General features: G+C 42.9%; 1 protein-coding gene across 2 annotated transcripts; it reads right to left on the reverse strand.

Moving 5' to 3' along the window:
- Nucleotides 1-1950: 1950 nt before the first annotated feature.
- Nucleotides 1951-14198, reverse strand: IDNK (IDNK gluconokinase). 2 transcript variants are annotated; one of them, XM_044445732.1, is made up of 5 exons: nucleotides 14113-14198; nucleotides 7858-7888; nucleotides 6578-6664; nucleotides 3449-3492; nucleotides 1951-2348 (listed from the first exon to the last, which is right to left on the reverse strand). In XM_044445732.1, the coding sequence occupies exons 1-5, from the start codon at nucleotides 14154-14156 to the stop codon at nucleotides 1994-1996; spliced, it is 561 nt and encodes a 186-aa protein (XP_044301667.1). In that variant the 5' UTR covers nucleotides 14157-14198; the 3' UTR covers nucleotides 1951-1993. The 2 variants fall into 2 exon arrangements, with proteins under 2 accessions (XP_044301667.1, XP_044301668.1); XM_044445733.1 differs by having other exon boundaries at nucleotides 14092-14151.
- Between the last annotated feature and the right edge of the window lie 7249 nt (nucleotides 14199-21447).

Genomic DNA, 21447 nt, shown 5'->3' on the forward strand with positions numbered 1-21447 from the left:
CCCCCCCCAAAAGTAAGGGGAAATGTCTGTGCGTCTTATAGAGCGAATGTGTGTGTGCCCGACGCCCAGGACCCTGCCGGCCCACCTGCACCACATGGCACCACATGGCCAGCACGCGCTCAGCGCGTCCTGCTCTGCTCCCCCCAGGCGCAGGTGAGAGCTGTGCCACTCAGGGGGAGGCGTGCAGAGGAGGAGGAGCCACAGGCTTTAACCCGCCGGCCGCACGGAGACTGCTCGCCACCACACTGCCCGGAAGACCACTGCCGGCACGGCTGCACCACACCTGGCCGGCACACGCTCGGCGTGCCCTGCTCCGCCCCCCCCCTCCTCCGGCGCAGGTGAGAGCTGTTAATCACAGGTCAGTGTGTGTTTTCAAATGGCAACCCGTCTTTTAATGAAGCCCAAGGGGAAGTGATGGGGAATGTGCCTGTGATTATCAGGAAGCTTTCCATGGATCCCTCTTCTAAAAACTAGGTCCGTCTTATGGTCAGGTGCATCATATAGAGTGAAAAATACAGTAATTAGTAATCATGCCACAAGAGGGCACTCTTGAGCCACTACTGTAGTTTGAACATATTTTAAGATTTTTTTTTTTGAGGTATTTCAATGTTTTCATTAAAAATATTCTTCCTCTGCTCTAATGAGGCAGGGTGAATAAAGAAAATTTTATACCTCCTTTATGTTTTCCCCTGCCCATTCTTCTAGTATCTGTATGAATTGTAATTTTCCATTGATAAAGTATTAGTTTATGTATTTGAATGTGAATTAATAACTGATTGTGAATATATGTTGAAAGTTGCTATTTGCAGCTGTCTGCAAACAGTTGTAGCCTGATTTATTCAACAAACTTTCTTATATCAAATCTGCAGAAAAGAGCCTGTACTTAAATTTTGTAACTCAGATTATTTATTGAAGGAATTATTGTCCAAAGTTCCTTTCCATGGCTTGCCATATACAAGTGATATGAATTAAAGTTTGCTAGTTCAAGATGGGTGGATCTGTGCAAATAATGGACTTCTGCTATACTTCTGGCTTAAACATTACAATGCAGCTTTTAACTTGTACAACCTGTTTGAATATGAGTTTTTGAAAAACTTGGCAGGAATGTCTAGTCTCCTGCTTTCATGCAACATTGTTCATTAATGCACAACTCTGAATCTCCTGAGCTGCTGGGCCAGTTCACACAGCTGTTGCAGTTCATTGTGCTTCAGAGGCCTGTTCAACCCTCATGTAAGTTACCATTTCTAGGGCCAGATCATTCCACAAGCTGCAGGACCTACCCACCATGGCTTGAATATTCAAATGGAAAGCCTACAATCCACCATAGCTTGAACTGCAGTGGGCTACAGTGATTGTGTGTACCTATTGTGTGTACCTCAGCAGACAGTGACTTGTCAGAGGTGGTAAACATGCATTCACTGTCACTTAAGCTGAATGAAAATGGTTTTCTTTATACCATTTCTTTGCTGGTCTAACACTGCTGTTGCTGAAGGCTTGAGGTGGGTTAAAGCAATGGACAAGCTTTGGATTACCTCTGCTGCTTCTCCATTATAGCATTAATTCCACTCTATTTCCCCATCTCTGGTGCTGAAAGCATCCTACCAGCATAAGAGTTTAATTAGTGATAGTTTCTCGCATGGCACTGTTCTGACAGTTTTTCTGGCACCACATGGCACTGTGTTCTGTCAGAGTGAAGGGAAACTTGGAACAAATCTATTCTTGTCCAGGAGTTACAACTCAAATACAAGATCCTTCTATAAGCTGCTTCCTAACTTTTATACTTATATTTTCAGTTGCAGTTTTCAGAGTTGATAGAACTTCAATACTATGTACTTGAAAACCTTTGCTTACATTGCATGTGTGTAGCATACAAATGAAGGAATATCTTAGTTTGTGCTAATTAAACAAGTACAATAAAGTTGAAGAATAAACTGGACACAGACAACAATGCTTGTTTGAGATCATCCTGTAATTCATAAACCAACCTGAAGTATCAATACAAGCCTCTAACATATTCTTCTATTTCAGATACTATTTCAGAAACAGGTCTTCCCAAATTAATAGTGATAAAGTTTTCTGGTGCTGATGGAGGTTCAAGAGTATCAAACTGAGACTGCAGTAAAGCTGGTGGCATAAAATGATCCTTTCTTTTTCCTAGACGGCTAGCAATTAGGTCCTTTGGTCCGGCTAAATGGACAAAAAGGATCTTTTGTGGGACAGGTCCCTTTTGTTTCTCTAGCTGACCACTCGCACTCAGACAGTTGGTCTCTCTGTTCTCCAAGATACACCTATACATTTTTTTCAGAGCTGAGCAGGCTAAAATTGCATTTTGTCCAGATGCATGTTCCCTGCAAAATAATAATAATAATAATTTGTCAGTATCTATACTCCTTAATAGAATGTCATGTGCGCATTGTTTTAAATGACTTAGAACTGGGGAAATAAGATTAGGAAAAACTCAAGATGTACAACCTTCATAGTTTGTACCACTTTTAAGCCCAGGTAGTATTGCAGAATTCTGCTCTATGCAGAAAGTTCCTTTGCATAGAAAACTATCGTGATAAGGAAATTAGGCTACAGCCTGTTATGCTTATTCTCCACAGGCAAGGAATCTTGGAAGCTAGTGGCATGACTCCTTGTTTCAAGCAGTACTGTCTCAGGAAGGCTATGCAGGTTGCCTCTTCTGTACTTCAGTCGTTACGGTCAATGTGCTGGATCACTCAAAGTTGTGGCAGAGCTAGGAACTGAAGCCAGGTTTCCAAATCCCACAATCCATCCCCTACTTATAGTATGTAGTGTGTGTACTAAGAATCAAAACAATTAAATTTCTAGACATCATATAATTTCTATATATTGATAATACATTGTTTTTGTCATTGGTGACAGAACTAAGCACAGCCTTTAAAATCTGAAATTTTAACTGCTGGAAATCATATTCAACTCCGCTAACCACTCCCACCCCCTGCACATGCATACACCCGCCTTGCTGATTTTCAGCCAGCCACAGGGTTTGGTCACACATGATGACAGACCATGGGTTAAATAAAACCATGGGCTGTTGGGGATGAGAAGATTGCAGATATTCTACCTGCAGTGCATCCATCTTTGATACTTCTACTCTGCAAATCACGGGTAAACCACCTGGTTGTTTAACTCCTAAATAACCCAGCAATCCAGATTCATACATCATATTCCACAACCTATGAAGGAAGTGAACAGGAGTTCTGGAGTAAAAAAGGAGGTGGTGTGCAGGAGGTCATTTGTGGATCACAGTTGATAGCTGTCATTACATGTGAACCTGGTGACTGCCTATACCTATTAAAAAACCAAAATACTTGAAGTGTAGTGAAGTTCGTACTCAACAGATGTTCTTGGTACTTGAATGTTCTATCACAGACTCATTAAAGACAGGATTCAAGTTAATGAAGTAAGTCATTCATTCTCTTACCTCATTAATATATCATGAAGAAGGCAAAGCCATGGGATCCGATCCTACAAAGCATAATAGACTGACTTAAGCACAATGTGCCATTCTTTCTGGACTAACGTATAACACTTACAAAGGTTTGTCAAACCCCATTAAAGTTTCCTGCTACAAATACATCACAACCGCTATATGTTACATTAATAGCAATCATAAGTCATCATCATAGCTGTTTTTCTTTTGCCACCTCTCAGGGAATACTTTTTGCTCATTAGTTCATTTGGTTGAAATGACTATGGCAAACGATCAAAATGATCAAATAGGTTCACAGTGTAATCCAATTTACGCTTTGCATTGCCTGCGGATTTCTTGGTAATTGCTTATTGTTAAAGCTTTACTGCATCCAGTTCATGTTGGACAAGTTTTATAAATGATGGCTTGGAGACTTCCAGGTTGTAAAGGAAGGTTGGGAGACTTCATTCACTGCAGAGCACGCTTCCATCTTCCTCTCAGTCAGACTTTCAGTTTCTTCTCATAATCTAACCAGCAACTCATTATATGCAGAATGAGGCTCCTACTGCAACATGAACAAAATTTGATTTTGCCCGACAAAAACCAGGAAACAGACACCTGTGAAAAAGTTCATTAGCCCTGATCTTTAAAAAGGGAGTATTTATTGTCCAAATTTCCTTGGTAAAACATCGCAGTTCAGTCATTTAAAACTATACAGTATAGTGCACATATTATATGTTGGGTGTAGTGAAATTACTATAAACATGACCATGTATGTGAAGTCTGCTACAAGTTTGTTTAGTTTCTTTACAAAGCATTCCCTCACCCCTGTGGTAATACTATGAAGAAGTAGTATTCTGTTACGTTTGTGGATGTAGAATGGAAGAATCACTAGGGACAAATACTGAAATAGATCTCACAACAAATGGTTTCTCCTGAAAGTGAAATTAGGGTTGATAAAAAACAGAGGGGACAATGCTCAGACTACATCTAGCATTGTGTAGCACTACCGGATTCAGGATGAGTTAAACCGAGGCAAGTATGATTTTCCCATTAAAAACAGAGTCACTGGCATTAATTTTAATTAACAATGTTCTTCAAGAGTTTCTTCTAACGCTCTTATGGCCCATCTCCTTCATATCATGTGTGATCATATGCAATGCCAGCTCATCATAAACTGGCATTGGAGCAGGAGTGTTCTTTCATTATCCTTAAGGCAAAGGAGTGTTCTTTCATTATCCTTAAGGCAAAAGTACTTCCTACACTACATGACAAATAAGGTCTCCTAAGGTTCTTGCACTGGACTTTTACAAATGAGGGGGGCGGAGAGAAGAATGCAAAGGATGCTTAATTGCTCATCTTGTGGATACTCTTGTTCTGCTTTCTTTGAAAACCTAAAGCCTTTAAGGTCTTTGAATGGCTTACTAAAGGGTAAAGCATGACTTTGTACTGCCTGAACTATCACCAGCCACATCACAAAAAGTTTTTCCATTGTTGTACCACCACGGAAAGCTCATTTTCTGCCACGAGTTGTTATTCTTCCTCACAAGAAAGAATTTCATCCAAAGAAAGTGATGCTGCAATCCTGCTAGGGCTGGGCTGATAAGGTGGTGAGAAAGCTGGCCTGGGACTGCAATTCTAGTTCCCACACAGCCACGAAGCTCACTGAGTGACGTTGCGCCAGTCATGGACTCACAGCCCAACCGACCTCATGCAGTTGTTGTCCTAAGGAGAAGGACTATGGAAGTTGCCTTTGGTCCTTCTTGAGAAAAAAAGTTAGGATAGAAATTGAATCATCACCACCACCACGTAGCTAACAGTAAGTCTCACTGAACACACAGGGCTTTGCCTCTGAGTAAACATGCCAAGGAATGTGCTGTGAAAGTAAAGTCTCAGTGATGTCCGTGACAGTTAGATATTTCTGCAATTTTCTCATTAGAAACATTTTAAATTGCTTAACTTTGCTTGAAATATACTGGTGGTTCATGTGCTTAGATGTGGATGTTGATATGGTCAATAAAGTGAACTGATCTGATGGTCACGAAATACAGAGCAGAGTCCAGTGCTGCAACAGAGCAGAGTGCTGCAACGATCCATCAAGGTACAGTCACTTGCAAAACATGGTGAGAGGCCAGGTGGGAAGTGCTCCTTGGGCCATCTTGGTGCTTAAGGAGGCTTCAGGGGTTCTGGGTGCCTTCTACCAGATCCGGCTGGTGGCTCAGCTATGCCCCTATCTGGGCAGAGAGAGCCTGCTATCAGCAATTGATACTCTGATGAACGCTAGGTTAGATTACAGCAATGCACTTTGTGTGGGGCTGTCCTTGAAGAGTGTTTGGAAGCTGCAACGTGTGCAAAACACCACTGCTAGCCTCACAACGGGGACCTGATGGTCTAATCATATCAATTCTGGCCCATGTGCACTGGCTTCCTATATGCTTCTGAGCACAATTCAGGGAGCTGGTTTCCACCTACCACAATATCTAAGAGAATGCTCCTCCCAAGCACCACCTACACAGACACTACAGTCAACCTTTGGGGTCTGCCACCGACTGCCACCTCCAAGGGAGGCTCAGCTGCTGGCTACACAAAGGGCATTCTCAGCAGTGGCTCCCTTGGGCTATGGACCCAGCTCCCCACTGAGGCCTGCTTGGCCTTACTACCCCTTCGGTGCCAGCTCAAGACCTTCTACTGAAGGGCATTTAATTAGTCGGGGCTTTGTTAGTAGTTCAATCCGGTTTTATCTTAAGTTATTGGAATTTTATATGTGGTTTAAATGTCATTTTTTTGTATGGCATGTTTTTATACTGCAGTGCATGTTAGATTCTGTTTTAACAGATCGTCCCAAACCACCCAGAAAACTTTGGCTGTTGGGCAGTATAGCAGTTGAATACATACATAGATAGAGGAAATGCTCAGGGACTCCCCATGCCCTTATCAGTAAGTATACTGTGCATAGGCTGAGAGGAAGGAAGAGGCGGGGCTTTGTTAACTTCTGTTCAGATTCTCTGTGCAGCAGGGCATGTTGCAGAAGCGCTCAAGGCAAAAGGGCAAGCCAGATGTTTCTGGACCCATGGATACCATGGTCAACAATTTTCTGCAGTCTTCTGAAGTGTTCTCTGGCTTTTGCAGCATGCACAATACCTGATCATTCAGAGGTATTCCTTCAGCCATTTTCTTTTTGTTCTCATCCGGGTGATAGTCATCACCATCATAGAATTTCCATCCAAGCTAAAAAGGAATCCAAATGGTTGTTTTAGCATAACATAAAAATAAAATAGGCAGCAGTGATTCCAAGCAATTACAAATGATTACAGGCTCCTTACATCACCAAACTAGTTATAATTTTTCTAACACATTTTTGAAAGTTTTAGTGCTGCAAGTAGAGCAAAGCAATAACATCCAATGGATGGTATCGATACTTTATCCATCAAAACTTTCTTTTATTATAGCATTATTTATCCATTCTTGACTCAGGGACGAGACAAGCTATATGTCCCATGGATTGAAAATAATCTCATTTAATGGAAGGTTGGGTTTGGCTGCATTTCATTTGACTGTTGCTCAACAGAACTGGAATGGATGCAAGTTGCATGTGCTCCTGAAAGCAGAAACATTGTGAGAAATAGCCTGGCACCTACTTCCCAATAAGCCCAAGCAAATGTTTGTGGAACAGTCACATTACTGATTTCAGTTTTCAGCACTTGGATCCCATGATTCTGCTGAGCATTGGTATGTAACTGTTATGCTATACACCCTCAGCACCACCCATGAATCCACTGCCCCACCAAATACAGGGTGTTGCTGCTGGTCATAAAGCCCTGCGAAACCCAGGACCAGGTTATGCGGCAGATCACCTTCCCCAGGGAAGACCTGTGGTATCACCGAGATCATTGGGGGAGGCCTTGCTGGTTCTTTCAGAAACTGCTGTTTCTCGCACTAAATCAGAAGTGGAACTTCTCTGTGCTGGTTCCCACCAAGAAGCACCAACTGCAACAGGCTTCAGGCACCCGACGTCACCCAAGCCTTCCCTGAGTGAGTGTAATTATGTTTTTGCAATTATGCTGTTGCATTCGTTTTAATGTTTTATTATTTATTTTAATACAAATGTTCTAGCAATTATGTATTTGAATAGCACTTTAATGTATGTCATAATGCACCGAGGGCCAAAATCCTATGCAAATATATAGGGAAAAAAGACCTAGAATTCCCAATATGCCCCAGCCAGATATACCAGGGTCTTAGGCTTTTTTTCTTTCTAAATGTGCACAAGATTATACGAAAATTTAAACACATTAAGGATGTGAACCGCTTAGAGATGTTTTAAAAATAAGGTAAGCAGTATAAACCTATTAAATAACAACCACAACATGAAAGAACTTGCAACAGAGACAATGAACATACAAAGAAATGCATGATCTCACCTTATCTGCCAACTGCTGCCCCACAGTGGATCTGTAAAACAAGAAAGAGAAATCTAAGGAATACTCCTGAAAAAAATTGAGAAGCAAGGATGCTGCAAGGAGAGAAGCAAGTTCTGGAAGAAAGATACTGAATAAAACAATTGTTCCTATCTGTTACCATGTTGGTGCCTTTCTCTGCTCTTAAGCAGGAATGATTGTCGTATAGTCATAAGAGTGTTGGCCTAGGACACTGGTGGAGAACCTATGACCCGCATGCCACAGCGGGAAGGCAGAGCCCTGTTGGCAGGTGAGCAAAGCCGCCCCAGCATCACCCCAGCAGCCGAGCATCAGATAACAGAGCACATAGGGGCCATGCGCATGCTCGGAAAGGAGGAGCAGCGCCAGGAAATGTCACGAGCTGCAACTCATTAGCTGGGACTCGTCCAAGCTTTCATATGGCCGGTCAGTGCACTGCCAAGTGAGTGTGTGTGTGTGTACACACATGCACACATACATACAAATACATATACACACATAAGCTTGGACTGGCTGAGAGTTGTTTTTTCTGAACTAAAACTGGTTTTCAAGTTTTAGTGCAGTGCGGGAACTTTGCGATGAATAAGTGGTTTTTGGGTTGCAGTTTGGGCACTTGGTCCCTAAAAGGTTCACAATCATTGGGTTAGGGTTAGGAAAATGAAGTGCCCTGGCATGGTTTGATGTTTGGAGTGTGTTTAGAATGGACATATATGATGAGCTGTGCAGAAAAAGCTACTCAAGGAAGGCTTTTTCAGAATCACATTATTTTCAATGGAACTTTAGCTCCCTATTAGGTTTAGGGATATGAACCAGGCTGGGGCTAGGGTTAGGAAAACGAGGTGCCCTGGCATGAGTTTGATGGTTGGAGTGTGTTTAAAACGGGCAGATACAATGAGCTGTGCAGAAAAAGCTACTCAAGGAAGGCTTTTTAAAAATCGCCCTCTTTTGTATAGAACCTTTTCTTTCTTATAGGGTTAGGGGAGGACACCAGGGTAGGGTTAGGGTTTGAAAAATGAGGTTTTCTGGCATGATTTTGATGGTTGGAATGTGTTTAAAATGGGCAGATACAACGAGCTGTGCAGAAAAAGCTACTCAAGGAAGGCTTTTTCAGAATCACATTATTTTCCATGGAACTTTAGCCCTCTGAAAGGGTTAGGGATATGAACGAGGTTAGGGTTAGGGTTAGGAAAACGAGGATTCCTGGCATGATTTTGATGGTTGGAGTGTGTTTATAATGGGCAGATACAATGAGCTGTGCAGAAAAAGCTACTCAAGGAAGGGTTTTTCATAATCTCATTATTTTCCATGGAGCTTTAGCCCTCTATCAGGTTTAGGGGGGAGCACAAGGGTAGGGTTAGGGATAGTAAAGGAGGTGCACTGGTATGATTTTAATGGTTGGAATGGGTATAGAACGAGCAGAAATGATGAGCTGTGTAGAAAAAGCTAACGAAGGAAGGCTTTTTGAGAATCTCCATCCTTTCAAGGAACTTTTGCCCCTGTTACGCATAGGATTAGGGCTGTGAATCAGGGTAAGGCTAGGTTTGGAAAAAAGAGGTGCCCTGGCATGAATTTGACGGTTGAAATGTATTTAGAATGAGCAGAAATGATGAGCTGTGGAGAAAAACCTAGTCATGGAAGGGTTTTTCAAAATCGCATTATGCTAAATGGAAGTTTAGCCCTCTATTAGGGTTAGGTGTGTGCACAAGTGTAGGGTTAGGGTTGGTAAAATGAGGTGCCCTGGCATGATTTTGATGGTTGGAGTCTGTTTAGAATGGGCAGAAATGTTGAGCTGTGCAGATAAAGCTACACAAGGAAGGCTTTTTCATAACCGCATTATTATCTATGGAACTTTTGCGCTCTATTAGGGTTAGGGGTGTGCTCCAGGGAAGGGTTAGAAAAACGGGGTGTCCTGGTATGATTTTCATGGTTGGACTTTGTTTAGAATCAGCAGATATGATGAGTAGTGCAGAAAAACTACTCAAGGCATGCTTTCCAAAATCACCCTCTTTGCTATGGATCTTTCGCCCTGTATTAAGGTTAGCGGGTGCACCTGGGTAGGATTAGGGCTGTGGCGGTGAACCTATGGCATGCTTGCCGCAGTGTGCATGCAGAGCCTTCTTTGTCAGCACGCATGCCATGTCACCCCTGCATCGCTACAACAACCAAACATTGGGTAACTGTGCATGTAGGGGCCATGCGGATGCTTGGAATGGATTGGTGGCACCAGGAGATGACCTCTTACATGCCATGACTCATTATCCGTTATTCGTCCAAGGTTTTGCGTGGCTGGTCAGTGCGCTGCCCAGGGTATACATACATGTTTACTTGGCCTGTCTGTGGTCGTTTTTTTCTAAACTACTACCTCCATTTTCAGGGTTTATTGTAGTGTTGGCACTTTGTGATAAATAAGTGGGTTTTGGGTTGCAGTGTGGTCAATCGGTCTCTAAAGTGTTCGCCATCACTGGCCTACGACCTGGGAGATCCAGGTCTAGTCCCTAGACAGCTGTGAAGCGCAATGGATAGCTGAGTTGCTGTCGTGAGGGTAAAATGTCATGGGGGAGGAGGAGGATTAAATAAGCCCCTCTGCAGGAAAATGATACAATATAAATATAACAAACATATAAATGCATTCGAAATAATAAATCAACTGGTGGAGAGTCACAAAAACTACTGTATGATAACACTGACAGATGTATTTTATCCACATGCAACTGGTGATCAGAACAAGTCATACAAAGGATTGCTGCAAGTCTTGCAGTCATGACTATCAAAGCCACTTTGAAAGAGATGACTAGGGCTCCACTCAGCAGAATGCACAGGTTTCTCTTAGCATAATTTGAAGTAAATGAATATGTATTTACCATTCAAAATAAAAGTGAAGACCATCAAGTCCAACCTTTCATCATTCTATCAGGAGTTCATACAAGAGTTAACCCTTATATCACTTTTCAGTACTAGAAGTGAGTAAAGTGAGTCTTTATTCCTCACAGGCTTACATCCCTTCCAAGGAGTCCTGCTTCTCTCTTTTGAGTATAGCTTGGCCAACCCTGCTCTGAAGAAATTGTAAGGCAAACAGCACTAATTCTCACTTATAGTGCAGTCCTGTATGTCTGCACAAAAGAAAGGCCTCTCAATTCAGTGGGACTCTCCCAGGTAAATGATTACAACCTTACTGAATGGTTGGCAGTATATGACACTGATTGACAAACAGCTGCTCCTACAAAATAAAAACTTTAAATATGCAATTTGAACAGTGCAATTATGGCAGGAAGACCTTTGACAATGGTACAGTCTCTTCCAAAGTAATACTTGGAAAAAGGGCATCAAATTAGTTATGACATATATGCGTGGGTGTTGAACACACCCACAGAGGCTTCTTCATGTAACAGGGAATTAAGTTTTCACATCAGAAGATCCCCAACAATACTGGAACAAAACACAAGACAAAGCAAGACAACCTCACAACACTTGAGCTGTGTACTTTGGCAGTTTTTATTTCCCTGTGAAACAATAACTACTCCTCAAATCAAAATATGTGTCAGCCTCATTCTAAACATGTATTCTGTTGTTTTAGCAATTAGTTTTGCCACAGGCTAAAACAAAGAAGGTGGCTTGTCATGCATCTCAATGCTACTTATATTTCTAAAGTAATGAACGTCAGCTATATAATTTCAATTGACTGAAATGTACTATCCTTCAATTGTAGTAGAATCATCTGCTGCCTCCATGGAGAGTTAGAAACACTCTTCCCTTTCCTTTGGAAGAGAAAAATATTCCAAGCATGCAGAGTTCTTTTTAAAACTTTATTGCAACAAAGGGAATGGAAAATGGTTTCCTTCCCATTTTGCAGCTCACCTGGGCACATGTTCACATCCCATTTTATGCCCTGCCGCCGGCTGCTTCTCTCTCCTCCTTTCCCCTCATTGGCTGGGATACCGGGAGTTTACAATCTTTCCCACCCACCTACTCTGTGCTGCTCCAATACCGGCCCTTCTTCCCAATCCAGCCCTGCCCCTGGTGAGCTACAACAGGCTCATTTTGTTCTGCCAAGCTTGTCAATAAACAATCAGGCCCTCCTGCCTGCGTGCCTGTTTTCCCACACTTTGTGCTACCTGATTTTAGCCCCTCCCATCCTTTAGGCCAAGTAATCTTGCTACTTTTTAAATCTTGCTACTCACTTGTTTCAAATCATCCTTTCACACCTATCATGGAAGAAAACAAACATTTGAACTTCTTGACTGTATGCGCCTATACTTGAGACCAAACCTGAATTTCATGTCTAGCACAGGGCTCTCGACACTGCTCTACAGCAGGATGTCCTAATCACATTAAGGGCAATTCCATGGCTGTGGCAAGACTTTGAGCAAAGTAATGCTTGCTACTGTTTTTAATAACAAAGCCTCAGTACTAAAGACATGCACAAACAGCAGGGTAGGTTTGCAACAGTGGCATAATAATTCTATCTATAAGAACCAGTAAACAAATGAGTTTCTCACTTAAAGTTCATTCCTGCACTAACTTTAGAGTCTAACCCTAACCTGCTGCGCCATATGAACCAGGCCTTGTGATCATCTACAGAGTCCCGGTCTGCCTGTTACCCCACCGCTTCATCTGAGGCTGGGTAAGAGGGCAGAAAGCATTTTCCACAATAGCCCCAAGAGAGTGGAATGCAGTGCCAAAACTTGCCTTTGCTGCTATTTGCCTTTTGGTGAACAGCCAAGTGTGTTATTTTCCAGCAGGTCTGAAGGTATGCGTTTAATTCATTTTAAAGTTACTTTTTTTAGATATTTGCATTTCTCTGTCACCTTGAGTACATGGTGCATTTTTATGCAGGCCATAATTTTAAAAATAAAACGAACACACAACTAAAGCAAAAGCATGTGTTGGAGATTTCTGTGTTCTGTTGCCCCACTTTCTATAGAGGCAACAGGCAGCAAGCACCCACAGGCCCATTCAAATGTAACAAGTTAGAGAAGCCATGGCTTGTTGTCCACTCCAGATTTGTTCTGATGAGTCTCTGCTCAGCTTGTCTCTTGGCCTGTGAAGAGCCGCCATTTATCAGGCACACTGGATTAAATTTCTGAACATTGGTGGTCTGTTTGCTTTGCAGGCAAGCAAATTATTTAATGACGAGGGCATAATGCTATAACATGATTTGTGGGAGCTTACTTTCCTCTAGGGTCAGGTAATGATTTACAGAAGAAAGGCCTATCAGCACTACTGCCCAAGTTACACATTACTGAGAGATGTGACTGATGTGGTCCTTTTCCAAGACATTCTCCAAAACTGAGAGCCAAAACAGATGTACATCAAGTAGATTTGTCTTTTTTTTCTCTAGAGTAAGTGTCAGGGAACCAATGCAGATCTTAAAACTGCTCCTGTCTCTTCCAGTGCTTTGGTCTTGATAAGAACCCCTAACCCTACTATAGAAGTTTTTAAAAATGCTATTACTACACATATAACATCTGTTTTGGCCCTTCGAACAGTTTTTTCCTCTCTCTTTCATTCCCCATAAGAGTTCTGAGTAAAAATCCAGGAATCTGTATTGTGCTCATTACAATACTGATTCTGGATCCCTGGCCCTCTGCTTAACTATATATTTCTGTATTTGGGTATCCAAGTCATTCTGCCACTGCTTTTAGCAGTGAGAAGGAACACATACAGTGAAATAATAACAATAATACAAATTTAAGGCTCCAGTACCAAGACTCTAAACTGATAATCTGAAATGCTCCTGAGCTTGCACACTCTTCTTAAAGCTTTTCCTTCCACATGCATACTCTGGTCCACCTGAGGGGACACGCATAAGACACAAGCATAAACGTGTCGCAGAGATGTTCTGTGTAAGATCCGAAGCATGTCCCTTGTGTCCGTGACACAAGACACGTGTTCCTTCTGGACAGAGAGGTCCCGGAATTGCTCCTTTTCCGCTCCCCGCCGAGCTGCGCCTCCCCTCGAGCGCCGTGCACATATATTCCCAAGAGTTCGCGTATTGACCGCGGCTTTCTAGCAGCACCGCACGGGTCTAACAATTCCGCCCGCCTGCGCAAAAAGGCCCTTAAGGGGGAAATGATCCTTCGGAGAACCGGATGCGGCAGCGGCAGCAGGTGCTGCTTTCAGCCTTGCAAAGGAATCTCCCCTCCCTTTGGAAAGCACGCCCCCTCTTAGGCGCAGCCCAAGAGCCGCCTCTGCTAAGCCGACCACGCTTTTCCCACGCACCCGCTGGGGGGCGGCACCTACTTCCCGGAGCCGCTCACTCCCATGACGACCAGCAGCAGCACCATCCCGACGAGCTGGGCCTGCTGCGGGGCGCTGCTCCGTGCCGAAGAACCTGCTGCTCCCAGACCGGCCGGGTGGCCCGCCTTCCTTTGCCCCGCCCGGCGTTGCCTAGCCCGGCCTTCTCTCTGTCTCCTCCAGCAGCGAGGAACCTAGAACGGCCGGCGCAAGTCCCCCGTGTTCGCTGCTGTTCGGCGGTGCGGAAAGGGGCGGCCTCGGGCAAACTTGCGCTCTGCGGAGGGCGGAGGGGCCTCATGAATGAGGCTTGGCTGGGAAGCGAAGGTCGACCTGGCGATTGTTCCGCCTTTTTTTTACTACTTTTTGTTAATTTACTGCTTATTAACTTAATTCAGATTAATTATTAATGTGAAACTTCTTGCTGCTGTCCCTCCACGATGGCACTCGAGGCGGCTGGCAATAAAATCCCTATTAAAGACAAAATCCTAGCGAAAGTGTAACACAAAAACAGCAGCCCAGCTTGTGTATGTGTTCTGCAGCTCCTCCTATGGCCCAGATGCGCTAAGTGCTTCTTGGCATGAAGTATTTAACGCAGCATCTCATGGAAGCTGCTTCTTCAAACTTTATTCATTTATTATATTTACAGACTGCCTTTTTTTGCTTTCAAGGAACTCAAGACTGCTTACATAACTCTCTTCATTTTAATCTTGTCCTTACAACAAGCCTGTGAGGTAGGTTGGGCTGAGAGTCTGTGAAGAGTGAGGACTAGAATCCTCACTCCTACCCCTGCACTTAACCACTACACCACACTGGCTCTCCTATTTATTTTTGAGAAGATTGTAGACTTTTCTGTAGGAGGCATTTATTGTGCACTTGCATTCCCTTGCAGAAGTTCATGGGTCCTGGGTCACTCCCATTTTAAGAGGTATTTTCATTTTTTAAAGAGAAAATAATGCAGCATTTTTCCTGACAGGATGACATTCTTATTTGCCACAGAAAAAATACACACAAAATCTCCTCCTGTGATTGGCAATGCAATCTTTCAGCAAAGAAAAAGGAAGAAGCAACCTGGGTAAAGCAGGTTCAGTGCCTCATGCAAAGAAGCCCTGCAGCATCCTTTATAGAAGCATTTCTTCACAAGGAGTTTCCCTCCGATTTTCTCTATGCTCAGATAAGTTCCGCTACATAGCACGAGGTAGCACTGTGGTAGAGCAAATTTGCATGTGTTTCACAAGCAAATCAGGGAGGCATCCTGGAAAACGGCTTTTTTGCAGCAGGCAATTATTGTGTGCTTGTGATCCTTCACTCCTTACGCATATGTCTTCCTCCTCTCCCTTGATCTTCAGCCATTTTCACAGCTGCTTTTTAGAGCAAGGATAATGAGCCATTATTACATTATTCCTTTATTTTATTATAAAATGCTAGGAAATGCATGTGGAAATTAGCAATTCCAATATATCACACCACCCACCTTTTGCCTTGTGGAACAGAAAAAATTAGGCAGAGAAAGAAAAAAAATGTTTAACTGAGACATTCTACCTCCTGCAAAGAAAAAAGCCTTGAAAAACAGCAGGGCCAGTGCTTTATGTAGAGAAGCCCTAGCTGACTTTCCTTGTTCTAAAAAGATGCATAGGATTGCACCTTGATGATACAGCCCTATCCACATTGGGCCCTTGTGCCCACAGAGCAAGATTTTCGCATAAGCTTAACATAGACACCCTTAAGTGTAAACATATTCCAGTGATGTACCAGGTATATTAGTCTATCACAAATCAAAACTGGAAGGTGATATTAGCAACAGTTTATTCAGTTGTTGGGTGCCAAGCCATAACATCCTTCATTTGAAAATTTAAGTCCAGGGTTATTTCAGTAACAAGATTATTTGCTTCTGATGAACAGATGATGGACTAGAACAGAAACGTTTCACATAAAAGGAAAATAATTATATTATGAACCATTGACTCTACCCACAAGATGGGACACACTGTTTAATTAGAACAATATTAGCAAATATATTTACATTTAAGCATAGTTGTAACAACATCCTAACAACCAGTAATTGATTTTCAGGTTTGTCCTTAATTATCCTTTGATTTCCAGTTCTTATATCTTAGCTATATCTAGGAAAACTGCATATTATTATCAACCTGATATGAGAAAACAGGCAGTCGCCCAACTCTATAATCAAAATAGAAAGGAAATTAACTTAAGTGAAAATTTCAGAACAAGAACATTCTAAGTATTTCCTCTTTGATGCAGGGGGCATATCTAGAAGAAATTTAATTTTGCAACCTTAATGACAAAGCAATTCCTTTATATTGTCAAACTGGTTTGTAATAGTGTCTAGGAATATTTTTGAATTTTGCAGTGAAATTGAATGTTTATTTGTATTGATTTATTAAGTCAAAGACAACATCAGATAAATTTAAAATAACCTTACAATGCAATCCTGTATGTCTTACTCCCAGGTAAATGTGTTTAGGACTGCAGGATTATTTTGATCTTAGAAAGATGGGACATCTTATTTTAAGATTTTAAGAAAAACGATGGTTGTGCCAGCCAGCCAGGCTGTCATATACTGATTGAAACTTTATGGAAGGAACATTGCAGCTCAGGTATTATTGTTATGTTCTTCAGTAAGGCACAAAATGGGTTATGGAATTTTTTTAATTTGCCTAAGGGAGCGATCCTATCCATGTTTAGACAGAAAGAAGCCATACAGCTCCTAGCATCCCCCAGTCAGTATGGCCAGCTGGGGAATACTTGGAATTGAATTAGTTTCTTCTGTCTAAACGTGCACAGGATTGTACCCTAAGGCATCATATGAGGATACAGCTTAAGGCTGAGATCCCATTCGCTTCACAAAACTTCACATGGGGAAGCAAGAGATCTCTAAATCGTTATGAGTTGTTTAGGATCTGTCGTCCCCCCACCCCACCACTGCCGACACACACACACACACACACACACACACACACACACACACACACACACATCAGAACAAGTATTTGCCCACAAAAGAATCCTGCCCGTGAAGATTTTTCTGCCAGAACAGGGTTGGACCACCCAAGAAGCAGCACAAGAGGGCTGGGCCAGAAGAGTGGCACGTTGTGCTGCTCCCTGCCCCGAACCCAGAAGTTCCACAACCACCTCCAGCAGGTACAACCAGCAAATTGTGCTGCTCCCCAGCCCAGTGAGCCATCACCACCTCCAGTGGGTGCTCCAGTGAGCCATGCCTGTGGTTTTCCAGCTGTGGCTTGCGCCACAGCAGGCGGCCAGTGAATCTTTACAGAGCAACTGCTGGTCTGTTGATGCAGCAGGACTCTGGGGCTAACATAGGACATTGGCACGTGGCTGACATCACTGGATATTGCAGCTGCGTGCTGAGATCTTGGGACAGTCTGGAGCCATCAGGATTTGATTGTTCCTGCTGCTGCCGCACAGCACCCCCTCCCACCCCTGCAGCAGAGGAAAAGCAGCGCGTGATCTGGGCTTGGGCTGGTGGTGGCCAAGTGCAGGTTCTGCCGCCTCTGTGGCACAGAGGGGGAACTGCAGAGTGGCACTGGCGACACACGTTCTCCTTCAGGCAGCACGAGAGCGCGCGAAAAACCTGAGCCAGGTGCAGAACTTTCGGAGCAGATTGTCTCATTTTGCACTCCTTGAGCAGACATCTCACACGAGGGTTACAGTCATTCTGTATTGTTTGCTTTGAGAACAGTTTTTCAAAGGAGCATTGTGGAAAATTTATATTCTGAGCATTGGAGATTACTGTGGCTTATCTATTGCAAAAAGTCCTTAGAATAACTGGGGACGTAAACAGAGGCTCTGGGGCCTTTTAATGCTTCCTTATCAGGGCTATTTAGCCAAATGCTTTTTTCTGCAGTCACCATTTCACTAATATGCTTTGCCTTGTGGTCCTTGAAGAATTTTTGACCCCAGCGATGCCTGTGGCATATTGCAGAAAGGAGCCCATGGCTTTCTTTTTTCCCCAGCTGCTTTTCAGTTAGCTGTTTGAGTCTAATCCCAGGAGTTGAATAAGAATTAAGTTATTGGTAAGGCAAAAGGATGGCTTAACCATGGTTTGTTTTTTTCCACCCAGCCAAATGCAGTGCACTGGAGGCTTCAAGGAATGGGCATTATGAATGTGGACAAAATCCACATTCATATTGTATAAATGCTGTGTTGTATAAATTCAGTTATACCTGTTTATAAAATTAAAAGATTATTTAGTTATTGATATATTTGCAATAATTATGGACTACCTTTCAGACATAATGACTCCAAGAAAAGTTTTGCAATCATTTTCTGAAATATAAAGAAATAATAATCAAACCCATGTCAAGTAAGTCAGACACAGATCAGAAACACAAACAACTTTAATTTTGAATGTAGAGCAAAAGAGGGCAGGTCTCAAATTGCTCTGAAACAAGATGGGAGGGACTGTCTCATGAACCTCTAAAGCATGGGTTCTCAAACTAAGGCCTGCGGGCTGGATCCGCCCCGCCATGCCCATTTAACTGGCCTGCCTCACAGGTTTTGCACTTGCTGGGCATGCAGCTTGCTCATGAGGAGGTCATTTTGGACTAGCTCGGAGAAAATGATCTCCTCGCAAGCAAGCCGGTGTCTCGCCATGCATGCGCCCAGCGGTGGCTTGCTCGTGAGGAGGTCGTTTTGGACTCGATCTCTTCCCAAGCAAGCCAGCGCCGTCCCATGGGCCCCGTCCCCTCCTTGCCTTGTGTACACACATGCGCCCCGCCCCCTCACCGGCCAGTGCCCCCCACCCCCCTGCCAGCACCCCCTTGGTGGCCCACGCCCACTGCTGGCACCTGTCAACTGGCCCCCTTTAGAAAAAGTTTGAGGACCCCTGCTCTAAGGGTATAATTCTTTTTGTGTTTAGACTGAAAATGCCCTTCCATTTCCAGAGTTCCCCTGCCAACTATAGTATGGCAGCTGGGGAATGTGGGGGATTAGAGGGGGAGGTTTCTGCCTCACGTGCACAGAATTGCACCCTAAGGTAGCATTTCCCAATCTACCACCCTTCTGAAGTGTTGGGCTACAATCATGCCCAGTCACTGTGGGCGTGGTGGGAGGGTGCCAGCTTGGGGAAGTCTGGTTTGAGTGTTCCTAGCTGCAGTACAGGATCTGCCCTGTTCGGAGCGAATGGGGCGGCATAAAAATGTTTTAATAAATAAAAATAAATAAAATACTGGAGCTGCCCTCTGCAATATATACTTTCTCAAAGACAGTGAATCCTTTACATTCCAGGATAGCAGGGAATGCCCATTTCTGGCAATTGGGGAGCAACCCAAAGCCTGAAGGTGGCAGAATTGGATTCAACTTTGAAAAGAGGACTTTGTAGAACTGAGCAGGAACCTAGATCAGCGATCTACCACAGTTCACAGCCACTGATTTTCACTTGACACTCTGAGGGAGCATATGGGGTTACGTCTTATTCAGAATTGCCTTAGGCTGCATCATTCTCCCTGTTCTCATTTGAAAGCTGTCTAGAAGAGTTTGAACAGCAGAGTCACATGTTATGGCAACACGTCTTAACAGAACAGCAATCAGCAAAATGCAGACAGGCAGGCATTGCAATGCGCGATTGATGCCTCTCAGGACGCTCCTTCCACCCGCTGCCTCAGTGGCAATTCTTGTTCATGCATCAGAGAGACTACAGTTAAGTTCAATATTTTCCTTCTTGAAGATGGACCTTCTGTAGTCTAAAAAGAGAAGAAAACAGCATGCAAGGGCAGCGCTTGCAGATCTTGTAATGTGACTTTCATGTAAGAGGTGTGGTGAACCAGGTAATTCCCAATGTGAATGCTGCAATTGGAAGCACCATGGCTATCTGCAAGAGGAACGTTCCAAGCTTAAACAGAAAGGAAACAAGGAAAAGGGGAGATGAAAAATCATAGGAAGAGAAGAGGGAAGAAAAACAAAATTTTCAGTTCTTTCAAATCCAAGAAGGTATGTCTAAATGCAAACTTCAAAGGAGACAAACCCTTTTAATTGAATTTTTAGTGAATTTTGGTACTGATTTTGATGTGGGAAGGTGTGCCAGAATCCTTTACACACTTACATGGGTGGAAGTCTCATTAGGAATTGTTCATCGATTAATCTGCTCTGCAATTTTCACAGTGTGCACATGTGTGTGCTGCTATTGATAATATCTTGATTCCATCCCTGTGCATTAGTTCTCAATAGATGAAAAGTGGATAGATATTCTAGAAATGTGCAGCAAAATCCTACACTGAGTTCAGTGAGACTTATTCACTGGTAAATCTTTACAGGATTGCAGGCACATGTAAATATAAATGTCACAGTACATAATTCCTGTTTTCCTGATATTCTGATTGTAACTTCTTCCAAGAAATTTCAAATTCTCAGTAAAACTGCACTGGGATCATGCTGAGCAACTGTCAAATATGTTTGTAATACAGGTTACCTGACACAAGATTCAGGCCTGATATCAGGAAACGTTTCCTCACTGTCAAAGCAATAGGACAGTGGAACCAGCTGCCTAGAGAGGTGGTGGGCTCTTCCACACTATAGCCCTTCAGAACAAAACTGGACAGCCATCTGAGTGGGATGGTGTAAACAGGTGTCCTGCAACAGCAGGAGTTGGACCCGATGGCCTTCTTGGCTCCTTCCAACTCTACTATTTTATGATCTATGATTTCAAAGGGCCTTTAATTATTTTATAATTTCTCCATACCCATGAAGCTCTTTCTCATATCTTCATCCTACATCAGAACACCCTGGAAACAAGTTCTTCAGCTTTGTGGGAACCAGCTTCCACTGATGCAGTACTTTGAGGAAGAAGAAAAATGTTCTCCGAGCACAGTGTTTAATGAGAAAGTCAGTCCCTTAGCATCAACACAGTGCCACCACTGTTAATTAAACTTTAATATGTAAAATGAAATAAAAATGGCATGCTTGGTCAGTGGAGTTTTTACACCAAACTAACTCTGATTTTTGTCTTCAAGATTTTGTTTCTGAAGTGTTCTGGTTCCATCTGCAATACAGGAGCCACTTCACTTTATCATTTCATCATTCATTTTAGCAGCCAGGACCTAGACTTATGTAAGCATATATTTCAACATTACTTGGAATAACAACCACTTGCTAAAATAATGTGTGTTTTGATGGCAGTAGTTATCTTGGTATATAGAAAAGCTTTAACAAATTGCAGTAATCTCTCTGCTCCTGCAAATATTGGATTTAAAAAATTAAGCATGAAAATAAACATTTAAAGGCTGGTGGCCATAATCTTTGAAATGGACTGTATAAAACATTTGCACTGCATTTCTATGCATTAAGTCCTTACTCTCGCTTAGGCTT

Source organism: Varanus komodoensis, unplaced genomic scaffold, assembly GCF_004798865.1.
Source record: "Varanus komodoensis strain SLA01 unplaced genomic scaffold, ASM479886v1 scaffold5, whole genome shotgun sequence".
Taxonomy (NCBI): Eukaryota; Metazoa; Chordata; class Lepidosauria; order Squamata; family Varanidae; genus Varanus; species Varanus komodoensis.

What these genes read in the sequence shown, in the direction of transcription:
- IDNK (XM_044445732.1), bottom strand. Translation starts at nt 14,156, where the DNA reads ATGGTGCTGCTGCTGGTCGTCATGGGAGTGAGCGGCTCCGGGAA. An exon ending in GGAGTGAGCGGCTCCGGGAA is followed by an intron (nt 7,889 to 14,112) that starts GTAGGTGCCGCC and finishes CTTGTTTTACAG; the next exon opens with ATCCACTGTGGGGCAGCAGT. An exon ending in CTTCATGATATATTAATGAG is followed by an intron (nt 2,349 to 3,448) that starts GTAAGAGAATGA and finishes ATTATTTTGCAG; the next exon opens with GGAACATGCATCTGGACAAA.